The sequence below is a fragment of the Leptonychotes weddellii genome, chromosome 2 (genome assembly GCF_054177405.1).
Source record: "Leptonychotes weddellii isolate Sample4059 chromosome 2, ASM5417740v2, whole genome shotgun sequence".
Taxonomy (NCBI): domain Eukaryota; kingdom Metazoa; phylum Chordata; class Mammalia; order Carnivora; family Phocidae; genus Leptonychotes; species Leptonychotes weddellii.
In genome coordinates, this window is record NC_138370.1 from 137,385,564 (window position 1) to 137,409,000 (window position 23,437).

Below are 23,437 nucleotides of genomic sequence, written 5' to 3' on the forward strand. Positions count from 1 at the left end.
CCGTTCCCTCTTCATCCTCTGAGGGAATTTCCAGACCAGTGAGTGGCAAAGAACCAGGCAGAGGTTAGTAAGTAGGTGACCCAGTCGGTATCAGCACTGAACAGCATAAACAGAAAGAATCTGAAACTGTGGATCCTTCCAACACAGGAAATCAGGTCGAAGCCAGCCCGCCTCCACCAACTCTGGGAAGTTGGGCAATCTCTTGACTATTAGTCTAATCATTCATTGATCTGACTTGGCTTTGCAAGAGACTGCATATCAAAACCTAAAGGGCATTCTGTAGGTCCGCACTTTCTAGCGTTGTAGATACTGTTTATTAAGTTTTCTTGAATCTGACATTTGTTTAAGGACATATGAAATATACAAGGGTTTTTGTAAATGTTGTGCAGCAAGTGGGTCCTAATGGCCCCTCTGCTCCTCCACCCCATCAACTCAACTGGATTCACTGAGTAATACAAAATTTATAGTATGAAATCTTGGGATAGGCTGTTAGCAGAATTGATGGGATCATTTATATTCTTAGAATGGTCTAAATATTGACTCAGCCCATTCACCTCAGGTTTAATATGTATTCCAAGGGTTGGGAGAGAGAAAGAGGAACCCACAGATTGATTTGTCCTAATCTTGAATCTCCTGGTGATGGCTCTCTTTCAAAGTATTTCTGGCTTGAGAGGTTTTGAAAGAATTCTTGCCCTTCCTGAAATGTAATGCTTCTTGGAATAAGGAGAGGGCTGGAAAGGATGGATGTAATGGATCTGCCCTCTATTCAGTGCTATACTTTTTTTTTTTTTAATTTGTTTGTATTTGTTACAACCTTTTAAAGCAGAGTGTGACTTGAGCACTACATTTCCACTCACAGAACTTGCTGTGTTACTTCTTGAACAGCTTTACAACATGCCTAAATAGGCTTAGAATTTCGCTACTCTAAACTATGCTCTTCTTTGGAAAACAAGTCCTATACATAGTTACTCTCATCCAGTTGGTTCAGTTTAACTACTAGTTTCTAGAGGCCTGGTACATGCAGTTGATAACTACAGGGGATAGAAGATTTAAAAAGCAGATCCTAGACAGTGCTATACTTTTAATACATTTCTAAATTATACCACAGACATTATTGGTGCAAGGACAGACACATAGACCAACGGAACAGAATAAAGAATCCAGAAGTAGACTCACTCATATATGTATGATCAATGGATTTACCCTTATGATTCAGCAAGAAAAGGATGGCCTTTTCAACAAATGATGCCAAAGCAGCTGATGTCCTTGGCGGCGGGGGGGGGGGATGGGATGAACTTTGGCCTCTACTTCATAGCATGCACAAAAATTAATTCAAGATGGCCCACAGACCTAATGGGAAAGGTAAAACCATAAAGTTTGTAGAAGAAAATAGGAGGTCTTTATGACCTTGGGCTAGGCAAAAATTTCGTTTAACAAGACACATAAAGCCCTAATCATAAAAGAAAAATGTGATAAATTGGACCACGTGCAAACTAAGAATATCTTAGTTTTTAAATTATGCCACGGGAAGAATTCATAGCATGTCTTCAAGGCCTGTAACAGAAAAGCAGGCTGGAAATCCTCCAGGTGCTCTCCAGAATGTGCCCCCTGACAAAGACCGAGGACTCCACTACCTGTTCTGATGATAGGGAGATGGATGCAAGTTAAAATAAGTAGTTGGTTGCAAGGCTCAGGCACTGAGACCTCACAGTAAAAAAAAAAAAGTCTTACATTCCTTGTGTGTTTTTAATACATGAGAGGCAACTTTGTTCCCGAGCCCCTCCACAACAGAACACTAGAGTATTCTTCTCGGAACAATCTCTTGAGACCGCCTGGGCTTTGAGGTCATCCTGACGAGTCTGTGTGTGGGGAGGAGGACAGAGCCATGCAGAGGCCCGCAAAGAGGTGAGCGAAAGGAGTTCAGATGCCAGCCAAATCCAGTTCTCCAGGAGCCCCACCCCTGGGTCCCAGGACCCTGGAGGAAGCCTGGGGTGCAGTCAGGCCAGGCCCAGCCCTTTGCGGGGTCCTGTGTTGCTTCAGTCAGACTAGGAAGCATGGGAGACAGAACCAGAAACACACACAAACACAGCATGACCACGCTCACCCCATCCACATTTGCAACTGAAAAGCCAAGATAGACGCTTCCTCTTCGGACCTACCGGGTTAGAGGAAAGGAAGCGCAAAATATATTTAGAGCTTTCGGAACTTTGTTTTGCACATTCTTACAAAGGGGAAAAAATAAAAATACCCCAGGGGATTAGAAAAAAAATCAGCATCTAATACTTTAGATGAGTGGGAAAAATCTTATATGCTGGAGTCATTTCCTTTCTGTTTCAAAAAATTATTAGTGTGCTGGAAATAGCCTGTTGCAAAAGGGGAGATTTTGTGTCCTTTGAATGCTGATTGTGCCAGAAAATTTTCCAGGCCTAAAGGGGAAGTCGTCCCTTTCCCAGGACACTGATGCAAGATGACCCCACAGTTAGACGTTTTATTTGGCTGGAAGACCCAAGGCAATGGAGAGCTGAAATTCAGAGGGAATGATTAACTCATTCATTCAAGAACCGGCAGGGGCCCCCCCAGCAGTAAGCAAGCACACCGCTCTGTCTGTTGGTTTCAAAAGTGCTCCATTTCAGAGCTGGACCCGCAGGTGGGGTTACTTGCATGAGCTCCAGGTAATGTGTAAAGGATCGAAGTCCTGAGAGTTTCCCGTGACATCGTATTTAGGCATTGGTTGGCTGATTAGAGCTGGTCAGCACTTCATCCACAAAAGGCCCCATTGTAAATGTTTTAGGCCATACGGCCCTGGCCACAGTGGCCAGACTTGAGGCATGACTGTGTTCCAATAAAAATTTATGGACACTGAAATGTGACTTTCTTAATAATGTTCGTGTCATAAAATATCCATTCTCCCCCTGCCCCTCGCCCCCAACCATTTAAAAACACAAAGACCTCTTAAGTGCCAGGCCAAAACAAATGGCAGGCCCAATTTGGCACATGAGCCATAGTTTTGGCCAGCCTTTTGGTAGCAAAAAAATGTTGGTCCTGTGTAAGGACCTTCCTACCAGACGGGATAGGTAGGACAAAAAAGTCCTAGAGAGGTGTTCCAGAATTGGGGGGACGGGCAGGTATGGCCCTGGGCTCTCGCTGGGTGGTCTCCTACCCGCTGAGGCTAGGGAGGCAGTGTCTAGACACGTTCCCCCACTTGCCAGTGGCCCCTGCCAGGGACCTAGACACTTAGAGCCTGGGAAAGAGCTGTGTCCTTGGACACCCTTGTCACACACAGTAGACGTGTCACTGCTGCTGTTTAACCCACTGCCTCCCCAAACTGAGAAGAAAGCTCTTTCCCCCTTCCTCCTGGAGCCCCAGGCCACTTCTGTTCAAAGGTATCTCCTTGCAGTCTCCCAGGGCACGCGGCACTCTGCGTTTCTGTCTGAGATGAAAGTCGTCATTCCTCCCTGATCACCTTGACTTGTCGATCTCAGATCCTAAGGCTTCTTAAAATAGGGACTGCCATCTTTTCTAAGCGCTCAGCACATTTTCAAATATCTTCTTAGATTTTTTTCTTTCATTACCTAAGGAGCAGTTGGTTATTACCCGCCCCACCAAAAAAATAGCAATTCTGGTAAACGGGCGCCTGTGTGGCTCAGTCGGTTAAGTGTCCCACTCTTGATCTCAGTTCACGTCTTGATCTCAGGGTCGGGAGTTCGAGCCCTGCATTGGGCTCCACACGGGGTGTGAAGCCTACTTAAAAAAAAAGGGTGGGGGGAGGAATTCTGGTAGCAAAGAGGAAAAACAAACATTTTGGAACTAAATTTCATTATATTAATTGGAACATCCCCAATAATGCAGAACAACTGGTAAATTTAAATCATTAAACATGATTTAAGGGAGCAGAAAATTTCATAAACAATACATTTTTCTTCTACTGATTTTTGTTTGTTTAGATGTGTGCATTTCCAAAGCAGAGCTTAAAAATCATGCTGGTGGCAGGGGGATGCCAGGCTGGTCTTTGCAGTTTGCTTTAGATAAGGCACAGGAGGGACGGCCTCATAAACAGAATCAAGTATTTACTTCCTAGTATGCTGACTAATGTTACAGACTGTTTAAAAAGATGCGTTTGGCTTTGCGTTCTCTCTTGAAGGTCCTTCCATTGTGACACCCCCCAAGGACATCCGGAATGTCACTGGCGCCCAGGTGTACTTGAGCTGTGAGGTCATCGGAATCCCAACCCCTGTCCTCATCTGGAACAAGGTCAGTGGCATGGATTTCAGGAAGATCCCCTAGACTGACGAGCTCCTCTCTCGCCATCCAGCGATGGCAATAATCTAAAACCTTTAGCCTCTTCTATTCCCTGCTGCTCCTCAAAGGTGAAGCCCTGTGGTGATCTTCCAGACACCTCCCCTGGATCTACTGAACAATTTTACTGACCTCCAGAACGGTCTCCGCTCTGCTTTCGTGGTCAGTGCCTGAGCATGGAGCCTTAGGAACTAGAAAACTGTAATGCTGAACACCCAAACCCACCCTGCGAGTGTGTGTGCGTGTGAGTGTGAGCATGTGTGTGCGGGAGTGTGTGTGTTCCTGTCGGAGACAGTAGAGCATAGTGGTAAGAATGTGGGTTCCCTAACCACCTCACTAGAGTTCTAAGCCCAGGGCTTCTTACCCTGAGCTCTGTTAGCACTTCGAACCAGATAATGCTTTGTTGTGGGGCTGCCCTGTGCACTGTAAGAGGTTTAGCAGCGTTCCTGGCCTCAAGCGGCTCTATGCCGTGGGCCACCCCCAGTGGTGGCCAGTCCAAAAGGAGGCAAGACACTGCCAAATGTCTCCTGGGGGACAGGTCCGCCTAGAATGAGAACGGATGCTCTAAACCTCAGTTTCCTCCCCTGTATGATGAAGGTGGCATATAATTTCTGTAAAGATTGCATAGAGCGATGCAGGTGAAGTCCCTTGGCTTGTGCTCAGATACATAGTTAATGCTCCCTTGATGTTAGCTGCTGGTCCTGGAAACGTTTCCCTTCATGTGCCATTATCTTGTGGAACTGTCTTCACATTTGAAGGATGACCTAGTCCCAGCATGTCTGTCTGTGGAAGGGAATAGAAAACATTCCTTTGCCAGATCCAATGATACCTCACAGTCATTTTCCATGCTTTCCCTTTTTGCACATTTCGACTCGGTCAAGCCTCACAACAACGCTATGGAGTAAATGTCATCAAACTTGCGCTAACAAAAAGGAAATAGAGTTAAGTGAAAAGGCGTCACCAGATACCCCTTTTTAGCTGGTTCGCCATCCAGCAAGCTCTCAGATGCTCTCTCTCGATTATTTTGTTTGCTGGTATCTGACCAGAGGATCAACTTCTGGAATTCCAGAGGGATCTTGGCTCCCATGGTCAGAATCTTTATGTTGTTGCAAGTTATAGAAGCTCCCTTCAGGTACTTTGAGCAAGAGAAAGGGAGGGTGAGGAGTGGTGATTCCAGCCTCGAGGGCACCTGGATCCAGGCACACAGTGTGGTCAGGACTCTGTTCCTGACTCTTGGCTCTCAATGTGTTGGTCTCATTTTTTTCCCTTCTACCTCCGAAAGCTGCCGCCACACCTTAGGCAGCGCGTCCTTGGCAGCTCCAGGCTCACATTATTATCGCCCCTTGAAGACTCCAGAGCAGAGAGAGGGCTTCCCTTCTCCCTGCTGCACTGTCAATCCCCTAGAAGGACTCGCACCCAGGTTGGGTCACCTGCCAGCCTCTGGGTCCCCCGTGTGGCCCGAGGGTGCATCATCCGCATGGGGCCGTCTGGTGGGAGTGAAATCAGGGTGATTCCAAAAAATGCCTGGGAGTAGGGGTGGGCAGAGACACCACCAGCCAACTGACCTTTACAGCTATAATTTCTGTTAGGACAGTGAAGGGGCGCCTGGATGGCTCAGTTAAGCGACTGCCTTTGGCTCAGGTCATGATCCCGGGGTCCTGGGATCGAGCCCCGCATCGGGCTCCCTGCTCTGCGGAAAGCCCGCTTCTCCCTCTCCCACTCCCCCTGCTTGTGTTCCCTCTCTCTCTGTGTCTCTCTCTGTCAATTAATAAATAAAATCTTTTTAAAAAATTTAAAAAAAAATTAAAACAGTAAATGATAATGGTAATATTAGGAGAAACTCTCCAAAAATGTGTAAAAAGAGAGAGAGAGTTCAGAATCTCCCACCTTCTTCCACTCCCTGGAATAACCAGCGTTAACTGCCCCGGGTTTTATCTTTCTATGCCCTTACTTGTGCCCATACACCAACACATATGCCCAGTATGTGTGGTGAGGTAGGAATAGACTGAGCATATTACTGTGAAATTTGCTGTTCTCGATAAATACTTCATGGGCATCCCTCCAGGTCTGCTGCTTAATAACTACATGAGATTCCAAGTACGGGGGTACCATAATTATTAAACCGTTCCTGTATTGTTTCTGTTGTTTTCAGTTTTTGACCACCTTAAATAATATACAAGTATATATGTATATCCTATATGCAAGGGCTTTTATTTTTTCCCCCCATAGAGGATAGTTTCCCCCAAAAGATACATGACTAGGTAGGTCAAAATATTTGTTTTATGCTAATTTTAATAGATGTTCTCAGATTACTTTCTAAATAGACTGTAGCAGTTCACACTCTCCCTGGTAGTGTATGGGAACCATTATCCTGCATCCTCACCAGCACTGAATATTGCCCAACTTTTTAATTTTTGTTAATGATGGATAAAAATATCCTTTCATTATTGCTTTAATTTCCTTGACTATGTTGAGGATATTTTTTTTTTTTAAAGATTTTATTTATTTGACAGAGAGAGAGAGACAGTGAGAGAGGGAACACAAGCAGGGGGAGTGGGAGAGGGAGAAGCAGGCTTCCCACCGAGCAGGGAGCCCGATGCAGGGCTCGATCCCAGGACCCTGGGATCATGACCTGAGCCGAAGGCAGCCGCTTAACCGACTGAGCCACCCAGGCGCCCCGAGGATATTTTTTTTTCACATTGTAGTATTTAAATTTCTTTGTGGTTTGGCAATCTTTTTTTTAATTTTAATTTTTTTAAAGATTTTATTTATTTGAGAGACAGACTGAGTGCAAGGGGGGTGGGGTGCAGAGGGAGAGGGAGAAGCAGACTCTCCATTGAGCAGGGAGCCCAAGCTGGGCTCGATCCCACGACGCTGAGATCATGACCTGAGCCGTAGGCAGACATACGGTGTATATTAGTTTCAGGTGTGCAATATAGTGATTCATCAGTTCCAGTCATCACCCGGTGCTCATCACAAATACATTCCTTAATCCCTATCACCTGTTTTACCCATTCCCCCACCACCACCACCTCCCCTCTGGTAACCATCAGTTCTTTGTACTTAAGGGTCTGTAGGGGTACCTGCGTGGCTCATTTGGTTAAGCATCCGACTCTTGATTGTACCTCGGGTCTTGATCTCAGGATTGTGATTTCAAGCACTGCGTTGGGCTCCATGCTGGGCATGGAAACTACTGTAAAAAAATAGTCTGTTTCAATTTGTCTTTTTTTTCTCCTTTGTTCCTTTGGTTTCTTAAATTACACATACAAGTGAAATTATATGGTATTTGTCTTTCTCTGACTTATTTCGCTTAGCATAATACCCTCTAGCTCCATCCACGTCATTACAAATGGCAAGATTTCATTCTTTTTATGACTGAATAATATTCCATTGTGTGTGTATGTGTATACACCACATCTTTATCCATTTATCAATGGACACTTGGGCTGCTTCTATAATTTGGCTATTGTAAATAATGCTGCTATAAAGATAGGGGTGCGTGCATCCCCTTGAATTAGTGTTTCTGTATTTGGGGGGTAAATATCCAGCAGTGCACTTACTGGATCATAGGGTAGTTCTTTTTTTAACTTTTTGAGGACCCTCCATACAGTTTTCCACAGTGGCTGCACCAGTCTGCATTTCTACCAGCAGCGCATGAGGGTTCCATTTTCTCCACATCCTCGCCAACACTTGTTTCTTGTGGGTTTGACTTGAGGCCTTCTGACATGTCAGGTGGCATCTCATTGTAGTTTTGATTTGTATTTCCCTGATGATGAGTGATGTTGAGCATCTTTCATGTGTCTGTTGGCCATCCATGTCTTTTTTACAGAAATACTGTTCATGTCTTCTGCTCATTTTTAATTGGATTACTTGTTTTTTGGGTGTGGAGTTCTTTATATATTTTGAAGAGAATATTTTCATATTTGTGTTATATGAATTGCCTGTTCAAATATCTTTTACCCATTTTTCTGTTAGGTTGTTTCTAATTACTAGTGTCTGTGGCTTTTTGTACATGAGAGATACTGACCCTTTCTTGCGTATTACAAATATTTTTTTCCTAGACATTTTGTCTTTAATGGGTTACAGTGGCTGGGGATCTTAAAGTTTCAACAGACATGTATTTATTTCGTCATAAACCTCTTCTGAAACTTCACCAAAAAGGCACAGCAAATATGTTCTATACTGCATAAATGTCCTTTAATGGTTTCCTGAAATTCAGTGAACCCCTTGAAATGTATTCACCTGTAAGAATCACACTATTTCATCCTGCTTTGGTAACCACTAGCACTTTTCATTATTAATTGTTTATCTGCAATAGCAGGATTTAGGAAGATGTTGTTGCAGCTAAAATACAAGCAGAGAGAGCTGAAATGACTTCCTGGATCTCCCTCTGATTCTCCCCCTAGTTGAACTCTCATGGCAAGCAGTGACTACTAGGCGTTTTTTTCTGCCTAGATTTCTAAGGTTCAAACTCTGAAGCACTTCCAGCCCATTGCACATCTGTCAAATTGTCTCAGAAGCCACTTTTCTCAGCCTGCATCCTTTTTTTTTTCCCAAACTATAAAACATATTGATCAACAAACTCCCCTCACATAAGGGAGCAACAGAATGTGCCATATAAAAGTTTACCATGTAATAATTTTTGACATTTCTACATGTTTTCTATGTGGTGTGTAGCTTTTTACAATATATTAAAATATGAGCTCTGTTATATATAAATATTCACTTCCCAATCAAATGCTTGACAAGAATAGTTTCTCTGTATGAAGTGGATCAGGTTAACTGGCACAGAACGCTCCTTACCAGGAGTGACATAATCTGAGGACCAACAGTTCAGTTGCTGAGATTCAGTACCTCATGCAGTAGTGTTTTTCTGCTCTGGTCCCACACAAAGCTCTTAGAGAATTCTGAAACTCACTTAAGACCAGAGATACGTTACTTTGGCCATTGAATCAATACTTACACCACTGTTAAATCCATTTTCAAATATTTCAGAATCATGCACTAGCATGAACTGTTTTTGCCAGCTACTGGGGAAACGGAAGGAAAAAAGATGCCTACTAAGTTTATCTGTTTTGTCTTGCTAGCACTTCTGTGCGAAAAACACTAAGATACCTGGTTTTCTCTAATAGTTGCAATAGAGGGAAATCCCAGGGGAAAAAAGCAAGCAAGCAAAATCCAGGCATTCGAAATCAATAATGCTAGGGTTTTTTTTTTTATAGAGTAGGAGTTGGCCTAGATCCCTCGTGGTTTTCAGAGCCCCAGCCCTGGTGTCACGCTGCAGAAAAAATAAGGAGTTGGTTTGAAGTTGAGACAAGCAGCTTAACAGCCTGTGGTGGGAGTGGGATCATGCAGGAAGAAGTAACACGCATGGGGAGTGTCCACACTGTCAGCTGGGCTTCTGGGACTCAGAATTTACTTAATAATGAAAGAAAATGAGAACTACCTGTGAGATTGCAACCTTTTTTCTAATTACAAGTAATATCGGTAAACATCAACCTAGCTCTTTTTTTTTTTTTTTAAAGATTTTTTATTTATTTGACAGAGAAAGACACAGCGAGAGAGGGAACACAAACGGGGAGTGGGAGAGGGAGAAGCAGACTCCCCGCCGAGCAGGGAGCCCGATGCGGGACTCGATCCCGGGACTCCGGGATCATGACCTGAGCCGAAGGCAGTCGCTTAACCAGCTGTGCCACCCAGGCGCCCATCAACCTAGCTCTTAAAGGTGGCCTGGGATGGAATAAACAAGCACTGCTTCGTGTATCCCTTTGATCTTTTTTAAATCCATCCTTGTCACAAGCTTTAAAATACTTGTACTCTGTGACTCAGCAATTCCACTTCTAGAAATTTATGCTAAGTGTGTATGTACAGAAGTTTTACAAGTAAATTTTATTTTTCCATAGATTTTTGTGTATTTTCCAGAGTTTATATTATGAACAGTTCATGAGGGGGGAAATTAGGACAGTGTTCACTATTACCCTCAAACCAAGGAAACAATGTCTTAACAACCCATCCCTATTCTCGTCATGACGCACAGGGGTGGGCAGCAGGCAGCTTTTGTCATAGGAGAACGGTGACAGCGTGTACTTGACAGGCGTTTTTGCTCACTGGTCCTTAGTAAATCGTTAGAATGAACCCTTAGCCCTCAGAACAAAAGGAACATTTTGGACTCAACCTACTGTTTTCCATTACAGAGGTGGTTGTAGGACTTGGTCCCAAGAATCAAACCTAGCACTTGGTGACACAGTTTGTCAAACATGGCGTGGCAAGCAAGAAAAAGCACAGCAAAGACAGGCAGAATTTACAAGGGCATGAGTGAATGATGGTAGTCAGCGGCAGCAAAGTATGACGGTGTGTATTCCCCAAGCATGCAGAAAAATACATTAGTTTAAAATATATAAACTTTAGAGGGAAACTGATAGGAAGAAATAAAAGAAGATCTTTATTTAATTATTCAGGAAAGAGTAATATGGAAATTGCTGGGTTTAATCCAGTTAGAAAGTCTAATGTATGCCCTGTACAGCTCTAAGAATGTGTCTACTTCCAAGTTGATAATTCAGTGCAGAAAACTCAAAAGACTATTTCCTTTTGTTTTTGTAGGTAAAAAGGGGTAACTATGGAGTTCAAAGGACAGAACTCTTGCCTGGTGACCGGGACAACCTGGCTATTCAGACCCGGGGTGGCCCAGAAAAGCATGAAGTCACTGGCTGGGTGCTGGTGAGTACCGAGGGTTGGCAAGGATTTCATTCCTAGGATTAGACTCAGCAAACCTGGCAAAGGTGCCAGACGTCCTGCCAAGCTGAAAGTACGTGCCCTGGCAGCCACACCTCTTTGGAACAGGCCTACCAGGAAACCGCTACTCCTCTTTCGGAGGGAACTTAAAAAAGAGCTGAGATTGGTTGAATGTTTTGGAAAAAACCAACAAATAAGAACTAATTTTTTTCTTTTAAGAATTCAAAGCAGGGGGCCCCTGCCTGGCTTAGCAGGTTAAGCTTCTGCCTTCGGCTCAGGTCATGATCCCGGAGTCCTGGGATCAAGCCCCACATCGAGGGAGCCTCCTTCTCCCGCTCCCTCTGCCTGCAGCTCCCCCAAATAAATAAATAAAATCTTAAAAAAATAAATACAAAGCAGGGGCGCCTGGCTGGCACAGTCGGTAGAGCATGTGACTCTTGATCTCAGAGTCATGAACTCAAGCCCCATGTTGGGCCTAGAGCTTACTTTAAAACACACCCAAAAAATTCAAAGCAAAATCCTTACAGGGTACTAAATGGCCTGAGCATTAATTATTTTAATTAATAGTTATTTTTATTTGACCTTTGATACTTCGAAATTGTACTTATACCCTATCAAGGTCTTCCTCAAACCGGTATGTGCACCTGTTGACAGTTCTTAAGCTATGTAGTGTGATCAAAAGCTGTCCGTGCTGTGCCTCAGAGTGTGAATCCTCCCGGGAGAACACCGGGGGCAAGCTGTCCGTCTTGCAGCACAGAACCTGCACTCTTTCTGGCAGTATTTTTGCTATGAATCCCCGATTCATCCTAAGAAATAATGACCTAACTGAAGCCGCAGGGAAGAGAGGACTGCCATAGAGGAGCTAAAGATGCTTTTTTTCACAGGTATCTCCTCTCAGTAAGGAAGATGCTGGAGAATATGAGTGCCATGCATCCAATTCTCAAGGACAGGCTTCAGCATCGGCAAAAATTACAGTGTTTGATCCCTCACAATGAAATACCAGTGGAAAAAGGTAGGTAATAAATCTCACAACTATTTAAGGACTAGTGCTTTTGTTTAAGAACAGAACAGAACCAAGGATGAGAGTATCTGACATCATGGCTCTTACGAAATTGTTATTCACAAAGGCATGCCATCAAAATGGAGAGCACAGGGCTCTAAAAGAACATTTGGATGGTTAATGGAATGCTTCTGTTAGGACGATGATACTTTCACCTTATCTCACATCTCAGTCTTGAACGGAATGGCTTCTATTTCCCCTCTCTATCCACATGGCAGTCTTCCTTGGTGTTGCAACTATTACATTAAATTTCCATTTTAAAGTAAATGATTGTAAAAAAAAAAAAATAAAAATAAAAATAAATGATTTGATTGTGAGCAATTCTGGTCCTTCACTTTGAGCTTTTATAAGAACAAGCCAGAAGGGAGAGTATACTGGCAAGGACCCAACTCTCTTCTTCACCATCAAAAAAGCTTCCTCTCAAGCACCTCTCCTAGCAGCGTCAGGGAAATGCTATTTTACATTTATATACTTCTCTTAGACCAATGTCTGAACTGGCTTCTCGTAAACCAAAAATTGAACAAAATTTACTTTCCGCATCTGCCGGCCCATCCCCCTGTGCAGATCGCTCACCTGCGGTATGGAAGGAGGAAGTATCAAGTAAACACAGGCTTGGTCAGACTCTCCTCGGCCAGGCTGTGTAAAGCCAGGTGATGAACAGCAGGAGCTCAGCGTCAAGTCATGTTTGCGTCTCAGCTCTGCCCCTAATTATCCTCCACTTGGAATGCTGAGTGAAAGCTTCATGGCCGAGGAAGTTCCTAAGCCTCTCTCCATCTCAACTTGCTTGTCTGTGAAACAAGCTCTTCCACTTCTGTTAACAAGGTCCATGGCTTATGCATAGCCCAGTACAACAAAATCCCATAGCTCACATTCCAAAGAGCATTCCACCCTCTCATTTGTACAGTTACTCACATACCCTTTATCCCCACATTTTAACATCTTCGTTTATTTGGAAATACTAAAAAGTACCTAAAGATCAGAAAGTCAACCACATCCATATCTGTAACTAATTTTCATCTTTTTCTTTAATTAGGTGAAGGTGCTGACCTATAAACCTGCAAAATATACCCGTCTGCATCACTGAAAGTCCTGGATAACTACAGCCCTGTTCTTGCCTAATAACCAGTTTCTTTTCCTCCAACCCACTAACGCTTAGTTATATTCACTGGTTTCACATAGAGGAAATCCAAAATAAAGATAACACATCAAGACTATCTACAAAAATTTATTGTCTATTTACAGAAGAAAAGCATGCATGTAATTAAAATCAATAAAATGCTTTCACAATGCAGTACTTTTTTTAAAAAAAAAATCTTGAAGAAACAAATATTTACAAGTTATCTTGAGACTCTCTTAAAAGAGCTAAACACTCATCATTCGAGGTGCAATACTCATAGACATAAGTTCCTGAAACAGCAGTTTGCACGCGTAAGGCATTCGCACCAAAGAAATCTGGGGGGAGGAGAAAAAGGTAATTAGCAAAACTGTATTTGAAATGACCCCACTTCCCTACCCCAGAAAGATATAAGGTCTTGGTATTGTAGATGATAAATAAGGGCTGGTAACACTCATCCTGCTACCTGGGCTTGTGGTTCTTTCTCCTGAGAGGCTTTGGTATTTCAGCCTTCCTGCCAGACATAATTTATATTCACCCTTCTCAAAAGATTTAAACTCCTTAATTTAAAATGTTTAAATTCCCTTGTACACATCCTTATTATTTCCAAAAGATGACCAGCTTAGAGAAATTATCCCACCAAAACTGGTTTTTAGAAAAAGCAAATTATCTTTTTCCTCATTTTAAACTAGGAATCTTTATACAGGTGTCATTCAAAATTGTGAAAATGCCAATCTGTTCCACCACAATGAACCTGCCTGGATGATGAGACCAACATGGTTATATCCTAAACAAGTATCAACTGCCAATAAGGTCTACACACCTGGGTTTTATTGCGGCAGCCCCTGCATTCATACGTATGGGTCCTCGTGTTAGCAATCGCCATTATTCCACAAAGATTGCAAACATGAACCTGATATGGATCTGATGCCTCAAACAATCTTTCCCTTAAAAACTGGGCTGCTCCATGGGCAATCTGACAATCTCGTTCCATTTCTCCAAACCGCAGGCCACCATCACTGTTAAGGAACAAAGAACAGATTATTTTTATAAAGCAGCTTCTCCATGAATGAGTCTCCCAGGCAATCAAGCCTGAAATAAATGTACAGTGGCAAAAGTAATGGAAAGAACAGGTGAATGATAACATGTTTCGCCAGTATGGAAGTGAAATGAAATGCATTGTTCAAATGGCCAAAAAGTGGATGGTGATGGCTTCCTTAACAGTCTCAATATACAAAATACATAAAACCAATGATTTTCTAATACCAAAAAACTTATCGGTCAACTTTGGAGGATGACAGACAACATTATTTTGAAAACTGGTAAAGAGAAAGAATCAAGCATTTATCCTGCCTATATGAACTATGTCACGAGATAAGCAGTTGAGGAAACAAAGTTTCTCTCTCCAGCAGTATTCCAGCTATTAAGTGAAGAAATGATAAAATTAGAATCTCAACAATTTGCAGTCCCTATTTAATTAAGGGCTTCAAGTAATGATCATACATAACTGCTAAAATTGTAAGACACAACCAGATACTGGAAATATACAACACTGCCTATAAGTATTACTCCAAAAGAATGCAATCCTTCCATTTCATCAAAGCTCAAGACCTAATTAGCTGTTTATAAGACAAACAGAAATGTACAGCCCACGAATGCAATCAGCAAAATCCAGAGTCTGAGAAACCCTCCAGGGCAAACAATCCAGTTTCTTCAACAAATCAACTGCAAGGAAAAAAGGTTGGAGGGCAACCTATAGATTTAAAAACAAAACAAAACCCTTCAACTGCAAAGCACAGACGTATTTGTATCCTGATCGAAATCAACAAACTTATTTAAAAATTATCCAATCAGGAAAATTTGAACATCAGATACTTAATAATATCAAGGTTACAGGTGACCCCTGAACAACGCATAAGGGGCGCTGATAAATACAAATGATTCACTGATATGGTTTCAGATCCTACATCACAGCTAACCTTTAAGAAACTACAACTTGCTTTGGCATAGCATCAAAAAATAATATCCACAGTCACCTAAAAAGGTTATTAAAATATTCCTCCCTTTTCTAACCACATATCTATGTGAGATAGGATTTTCCTCATATACTTAAATATAAAAAATACTGCAATGGAATGAATGCAGAAGCAGATACAAGAATCCTGCTGTCTTCTAGTAAGCCTGCTCATTAAAAAGATTTGCAGGGGCGCCTGGGGGGCTCAGTTGGTTAAGAGACTGCCTTCAGCTCAGTCATGATCTCGGGGTCCTGGGAATGAGTCCCACATCGGGCTCCCTGCTCAGCAGAGAGTCTACCTTTTAAGGGCATTAAGGAGGGCATGTGATATGATGAATGTTATATGCAACTGATGAGTTACTGAACTCTACATCTGAAATTAATGATGTACTATATGTTGGATAATTGAATTTACATAAAAAAAAATTTAAAGATTTGCGGGCGCCTGGGTGGCTCAGTTGGTTAAGCAACTGCCTTCGGCTCAGGTCATGATCCTGGAGTCCCGGGATCGAGTCCCACATCGGGCTCCCTGCTGAGCAGGGAGTCTGCTTCTCCCTCTGACCCTCCTCCCTCTCATGCTCTCTGTCTCTCATTCTCTCTCTCGCAAATAAATAAAAAATTAAAAAAAAAAAAATTTAAAGATTTGCAGAAGTAAACCAATGTCACTCATCACTAAATTTATTTGGTAAATATATTTTCCATTAAAAGTTATTTATGTCAATGTGCAACGGGCTTATTTTTTTAAGATTTATTTGCGAGAGAGAGCATGCACATGCACACAAGCAGGGGGAGGGATAGAAGGAGAGAGAATCCTCAAGCAGACTCTCCACTGAGCACAGAGCCCAAGGCAGGGCTCTATCCCAGGACCCTGAGATCATGACCTGAGCTGAAAAGAGTCAGATGCTCAACCAACCAAGCCACCAGGTGCCCCCTTATTAGTGTTATTTTTTAATAAATTAATATTTTAAGTCTTAGTTTTAACTTCTAACATGATTAACATCAATAGATACAACTCAAACAAAAGCTCTGAGGGGTCCTGGAACCAAGAAATTTGAGAACCACTCTTTCGTAAATACATGCCAAAATATATTTATAGAAGAAACTGATGCCTAGGCTTTGCTCAAAAATAATCAGGAGTTGGTTAGGAGTGGGGAGGTAAATGTAGTAAGGTTGGCCATTCATAATTATTGATGTGGAGTGACAGGCACATGGGGGGTTTCATTATACCATTATCTCTATTTTTGTATGTGTTTGACATTTTTCATTAAAAAAAGGCTAGTTAATAATAACAATGATGGTGATGCAGCTCTCTTACCGAGATCTACCTTCCATGGGCTGTCTATTAAGGATCTGAATAGGTCCCCTGGCACGAGAATGAATCTTATCATCCACCATATGCTTCAAACGCTGGTAATATGTGGGGCCAATAAAAATCTGTGATGTGATTTTTCGACCAGTGAACCCATTGTACAGGACCTGAAACAGATTTTGAAGTACAGATTTAAAAATATTAAATATATGTGCACAGACTATATGATTCCATTTATATGAAAACTGAAAGACAAAATTAATATAAAATCAAGAGACTGTTTACCTTGGGGTTGGGGTGGGGATAGTAAATGGAAGGAGACATGAGGGGGCATCTAGGCCTAAAAGCGTTCTGGTAATTTTCAAGATCTGGGTGCCAGTCACACAAGTGTGTTCACTTTGTGTGAAATAAATTCATCAAGCTGTACAATTATGATTTGTGCACATATTTAAAGCATGCATCATACTTCAATAAGAGAATTTATTTTTTTTAAAAATGAAACTACACACATATAAAAAATAGACACAGCTACTAATGTAAGAGCAAACATACCTCATTTCCTCTAAGATGGTAGCCATAATCAGATAATAGATTAGAAATCTTCTGCACATTAACAGCATCATTAAATGGAGTGGCATCACCAATTTCACCCTTGTTAGCGGATACCTTTTTTTAAAAAAAGTAGTCTTTAAAAGCTGAATCCTTCTGTCATCTCTTATAAGTCTTTATCAATAAAAATATATTCAATTTTAAAAAGCCTTTCTATATAGGGAAGATTTTGAACATAAAAATCTATGTTATGGAAAGCCGTAATATTTTAAGTTTCATTTTAACATCTTAAATGAAATACTATTTATAACAAACTAATCTACTGAAAAAATTAAAACTCAATTATAAGCTTTCAAAAAGGAAGCTATCCATAAGACCAGATAAAAAAAGAATGAGACTCCCAACTAGTTCCTATGGCTCAAAGAAAATGACATTTTAATGCCGTAAAACCAAGTCTCCCATGTGTTAGGATATAGCCATTCTACCTGAACAAGATACTTAAAAATAGATAACCTCCACTGAAAGATGCATGAATATAGCTAATAATATAGCTATACAATTATTAAGTTCACACTGAACTAACCACCAATGAATTAACTCCTCATCTACGGATTCTTTTCCCCATCTACTGGTTCTTTTTGAACCAGTCAAAAGGATAACCATATATGTATGCAGAGATTGGATGTAGTAAATTTTACAAAAATTCTGACTTAACCAAAACTTCACAAGTTTTTGCTGGGGGAAAAAAAACCACCACAATCATAACCAACTTAAAAGCAGGAAAGTAAGTATCATACTAGCTTTTTCCAACAAAGAACCCAGACTCAAATATGAGAGAAATCACCTATCATCATTTTGGAAGAAACATCAGTTTGGAACATATATTTTTAAGATATTTTCTTACCTTCCCTTGAAGACATTCAATCAAGTGACCAATAGTCATGCGAGAGGGAATGGCATGGGGATTTATGATGATATCAGGGGTGATACCCTCACAGGTGAAAGGCATATCCTAGAAAGAAATTTTTAAAAGGAGACAACTCCCTTAACTACAAAGCTGGAACTGATCCCCCCCTCCTCCGAAGTTTTCTATGTCCGCAATTCTGTTCAACATGCTCTGCTCATATTCTTATTCAACACTAAAAAGTCAAGCCTCTATCACCTTTGCACTTTTAAGTTAAAGCAAATTTTGATTCAATAAAATGTTAAACAGAACTTTGGGTTGGGGTAAGGGAGATACAAGATACCTACCTCTTGTCTGTACTGAATACCACAAGTACCCTTTTGACCATGTCGACTAGCAAATTTGTCTCCAATTTGTGGAATTCTAACAGAGCGGACCTGAATTCATATAAAAATAGATTAATTAACTTAAGCCAAACTGGTTTACTTTTTTTTTTTTTTGGTAGGCAGCAAAGCAAGTTTATTGAGTGATAGTACGAAGCTCCCAAAGAGGGAGGGGATCTGAGAAGGTTGCCCTGGTTTACTTTTTATAAACAGCAATTTGAAAAGCTACACTCACCCTTATTTTACAAAATTTATATCCTTCCTGGTTGAGAGTTACCATAACCTGATCCACAATGCCCGTCTCACTAGTTCTCAGAAATGTGCTACAGTCTCTCTTGGTATAGCGTCTATTAGTGCCCTCCAATTCATCTTCATTTTCAGGCAAGGTGACTGTTTTGCCTATAATAACATCATCTCCTGATACGCGGACTCCAGGAGCTATCAAACCATCATCGTCCAGCTTGTCATAAATGGCATGCCTCATACCTATGAGGAAACAGACATGGAATTTTCTGAAATGGTACTACTATATAAAGTACTTAAAATGTCACATAATCCGGGGCACCTGGGTGGCTCAGTTGGTTAAGCGTCTGCCTTCAGCTCAGGTCATGATCTCAGGGTCCTGGGATTGAGCCCTGCGTCGGGCTCCCGGCTCAGTGGGGAGTCTGCTTCTCCCTCTGGCCCTCCCCGCCACTTGTGCACGTGCATGCTCTTTCTCAAATAAATAAAATCTTAGAAAAGTCACATAAACCCTCCAAAAGATTAAAACCAAATATATAAATCAGTTCCAAGTCAGAGAGAAGTTCATAGGAATCTTTAACACCATGAACCATTTGTAGTAATAATACAATGCTCTTATTCCAAATACTACAAACTATTATGAAATTCTAAAAAACCACTGGACTGAGCACTGGAAAATCAGATTATCTATATGCTGGGTGATTTTGGATAAGGGTGTTGCCATCTTCTGATCTCTTTTTTACATGAAAAAGAATATGCCCGGGGCGCCTGGGTGGCTCAGTTGTTAAGCATCTGCCTTCAGCTCAGGTCATGATCCCAGGGTCCTGGGATCGAGCCCTGCATCGGGCTCCCTGCTCCGAGGGAAGCCTGCTTCCCCCTCCCACTCCCCTGCTTGTGTTCCCTCTCTCACTGTATCTCTGTCAAATAAATAAATAAAATCTTTAAAAAAAAAGAATATGCCCTCGGAGGGCCTAGGTGGCACAGTTAAGTATCTGACTCTTGGTTTCAGCTCAGTTCTGATCTCAGGGTCATGAGATCAAGCCGTGAGTCCTGCTCTGTGGTGAGTCGGCTTGGGTTTCTCTCTCCCTTTTCTTCTGCCCCTCCCCCCTGTGCTCATGCTCTCTCTTACTGAAATAAATAAATCTTTAAAAAAGAAAAGAAAAAGAATATGCCCTCTACGCATATCCTCACACAGAAATTTTGAATTTCATCTTATGTAATCTTAACTCCACTGGACATCAATTCACTACTACACAGAACCACCCACAGGAAACGGAGTAATAGAAAGATGACTTAAAAAACAAAACATACTTTACTTCACACAATACCATTAGAAGTCAAAACTAGCAGATACACATATTTCCCTGGGACATCCCATCCATCCCACTGCATATACCGTTTTTAAGTGTCTGTGAAAATTGTAACTAGATAATAAGTTTGAGTTTTCTAGAAGAAACAAAAAGTGCTAGGTATCACCTCATTTATCTGTTAAATGTATACAAATATTGTGGCTAGACAAATATTATGGTCACACTACAGTGTGGAGAGGGGGGGGGAAGTTCCCATGCAAATACATAAACGGAGGGAGAGTTCAGAGTACAAGTAAGAAGGGCTGTAGTGTATCGCATGAAATTACATGACCTCTCTGATCTCCTAAATACCCTCTTCAATGCAGGATCTACCAGGATGGAAGAACCGTAACAAGCCAACTCCTATGTGCAAAGACTTTTGGCAAACACACATTTTCTTATATATGAGCTCTAAGAATAACATGAAATCATACTCCCATGTGACAGGGGGCAGGGGAAGGTATTAATTAGGACAACCATGAATGCTGACTTTAAATTCCATAATTTAAATGTCAGTATCACTTACCCTGGCATGTTTCACGAGTTGGCTTCTCAAAAACTTCTTCTTGATCAAATCCTTTTTTAGATTCCTGTTCTTTATATGATCGATAGAAGACAGACCTAAAAACACATGGTTATAAAGGTAACTTCTATTTTCCTCTTTATAAAAGAGCTTAGAACATACCGATAATTTGCACTTAATTAATTGATACTTGGGAGACAATTTAAACCATTAATCTAGGACAAGAGTTTACTATATTGAAAGTTAAGTCTTAAATGCTGTTACATGGGCCACACATGTAGCATTTGACCTGTAATCTTAACAGCTGGATTATATGTGAGAACAGGAAGGACCTGAGGTCATTAACTGCAACCTCCTACCTAAAATAAGGATCCCTTCCATAATAACCCTCAGAGATGGTCACTCAGGATCTGCTCCAATATTTCTAGTGAGAAATTTATGATATTAAGCTATTATGCCCACCCTCTGGTCCTAGTGCTATCCTCTGACACTATACAGAAAAAAATTCATCTTCTAAATTTCCAGTTTTTAACCAATCTTCATATGCTATGTATTTGAGATTGTCAATAAAATAATTGAAGGATAATTTTAAAAAGACTGAAAAAAACCAATAGTTATTTATGGGTCCTAAGATTAATAGGTTTATTTTTATTTCTTTAGACATTTCTGTATTATATGAATGCAAACACATATTTGCTTACCAAAAAAGTGGGGGGTAAGGACCTCAAAATATTAGCATCTGAAAATCCTGAGACACAAGAAATAGTGTCTTCAGTCATTCATGACATCAACCAGGCCTCCTGTTTTCTGGAATAAGGCACTGATTTCACCACACTAAACTCTATACAGATATCTATAGAACAGTATGTGCTTGCCAGATATCCACAAAGCTTCATGAATGGAGGCAAAAGAGTAAATATCTTAACAGAAAATTTTCTCTGTTGTCGGATCAAAATTTCCTCCAGCCTGACCTTCAAAACCACCAAAAAGTTTGGATACATACAAGCCAAACCTATTTTTAAAGAACTTTTTTCTTTTTTTTTTAAGAACTTTTTTTATTAAAGTATTAATGTTTGCACCGTATCTGTGTTTTGACAACTACCGTAAACAGCTGACCTGAAAAAGCCTCTGTCTACAGCTGAACGATTCATGATAACAGAGTCTTCTTGGTTATATCCCGTGTACGATGCAATGGCCACAATGGAGTTGATACCTGTAAGTGCACATAAGAGCATACATTATAAGCCTCATCTGGGAAACAAAGAAAAGATTGTTCCTTTCTTTTATTTATTTATTTCTGAAAAGTTAAAAATTCCTTAAGTTTTTTATTCCTAGTACCACTACCACAATTTACAGGGCAGTATACCTGATATAATGAAAAGAAAAAGAAAAAGGCAAAGCTACAAGAGATAAAAGACCTCAGGAATGTACATCTAGGGGCACCTGGCTGGCTCAGTCAGTAGAGCAAGCGAATGGATTTCAGGGTCATGAGTTCGAGCCCCACGTTGGGTGTAGAGATTACTTAAAATCTTAAAAAAAAAAAAAAAAACAGGGCGCCTGGGTGGCTCAGTTGGTTGGGCAACTGCCTTCGGCTCAGGTCATGGTCCCGGAGTCCCGGGATTGAGTCCCACATCGGGCTCCCGGCTCAGCAGGGAGCCTGCTTCTCCCTCTGACCCTCTCCCCTCTCGTGCTGTTTCTCTCTCTCTCTCAAATAAATAAATAAATAAAATCTTTAAAACAAAACAAAACAAAACAAAAGAGGAATGTACATCTAATTGACACTAGATTGCATTAAGCAATAGCTGCACGTCTTGCAAACTGTGGCTATGATGGTCCTGAACAAGAAAGGTTTCCTATTTAAGCTGCAGCAACTTTTCTGACAGTGGATCATCATTCCTTCTGTGGCAGATTTTTACAATTCCTTTAATGCACTTGGGACAACTATCTCAAAGTAACCTGCAGCTTTCCTGACAACTCGCTCTCTCTCCTGCTAAGAACTGTAGCCCTTTTCTTCTGAGTTCTTTTAGAAAATTCCGCTACCATATCCACCACTTCCACCACCAGATCCATAACCACTACCATAGGGGCTACCCAAGCTTCTTCCACCAAAACTGCCCCCCTTCACGGGTCCATATTTGACTGCTGTTGTCCACTGTAAATTCCAAAATCACTGTAGTTCCCACCACCACCATAGTTACCTCCTCCAAAATATCCCCCTTCACTATAACCACCATTTCTTCCACCAACGCCACCATAACCACCTCCTTTGGTGTCCATATCCTGGGCCCACTGCCACCACAGCCGCCTCTACTGCTATAACCGGGACCACCACCACCGTCGCCACCATCCTCTATAACTACCTCTGCTGCCAGCACCACAGCCTCCTTTTCCACCGAAGTTTCCTCCATCACCCGTGAAGTAGCCACATCCACCTCTATGACCTCTTTGTGATCCAGCAGACTGCCTTTCTTGTTTAGAAAGGGCCTTTTTCACTTCACAATTATGCATGTTAATAGTGTGGTATTTCCGAACTACAATTTTGTCATCAACTGTATCACGATCATCAAGTTACAAAACCAGGGGTGCCTGGGTGGCTCAGTCGTTAAGTGTCTGCCTTCTGCTCAGGTCATGATCCCAGGGTCCTGGGATCGAGCCCCGCATCGGGCTCCCTGCTCCGCGGGAAGCCTGCTTCTCCCTCTCCCATTCCCCCCGCTTGTGTTCCCTCTCTGGCTATGTCTCTCTCTGTCAAATAAATAAGTAAAATCTTTAAAAAACAAAAAAGTTTCCTGAGATTAAGAATTCCTCATATCAGTGAGGTCATGATACATGTCTTTCTCTGAATGACTTATTTCGCTCAGCATAACACCCTCCAGTTCCAACCACATCGTTGCAAATGGCAAGGTCTCATTCCTTTTGATGGCTGCATAATATTCCATTGTATATATATATATATATATATATATA

General features: G+C 41.5%; 2 protein-coding genes across 2 annotated transcripts in view; one reads left to right on the forward strand and one right to left on the reverse strand.

The window, feature by feature from the left end:
* The window catches only part of IGFBP7 (insulin like growth factor binding protein 7), a 71,174-nt gene extending 57,795 nt beyond the window's left edge, over window positions 1–13,379 (forward strand). The window contains exons 2-5 of the mRNA XM_081812331.1: window positions 4,142–4,251; window positions 10,897–11,013; window positions 11,913–12,040; window positions 13,122–13,379. Coding sequence (XP_081668457.1) covers window positions 4,142–4,251; window positions 10,897–11,013; window positions 11,913–12,023 — 338 coding nt within the window. The 3' untranslated portion in view covers window positions 12,024–12,040; window positions 13,122–13,379. The remainder of the gene's footprint in view (window positions 1–4,141; window positions 4,252–10,896; window positions 11,014–11,912; window positions 12,041–13,121) is intronic.
* POLR2B (RNA polymerase II subunit B) overlaps window positions 13,298–23,437 on the reverse strand; it is a 45,181-nt gene continuing 35,041 nt past the window's right edge. The window contains exons 17-25 of the mRNA XM_006730828.3: window positions 21,590–21,686; window positions 20,477–20,571; window positions 18,597–18,847; window positions 18,326–18,415; window positions 17,979–18,086; window positions 17,078–17,191; window positions 16,532–16,692; window positions 14,026–14,221; window positions 13,298–13,540 (exon numbers count right to left, since the gene is read on the reverse strand). Coding sequence (XP_006730891.1) covers window positions 13,451–13,540; window positions 14,026–14,221; window positions 16,532–16,692; window positions 17,078–17,191; window positions 17,979–18,086; window positions 18,326–18,415; window positions 18,597–18,847; window positions 20,477–20,571; window positions 21,590–21,686 — 1,202 coding nt within the window. The 3' untranslated portion in view covers window positions 13,298–13,450. The remainder of the gene's footprint in view (window positions 13,541–14,025; window positions 14,222–16,531; window positions 16,693–17,077; window positions 17,192–17,978; window positions 18,087–18,325; window positions 18,416–18,596; window positions 18,848–20,476; window positions 20,572–21,589; window positions 21,687–23,437) is intronic.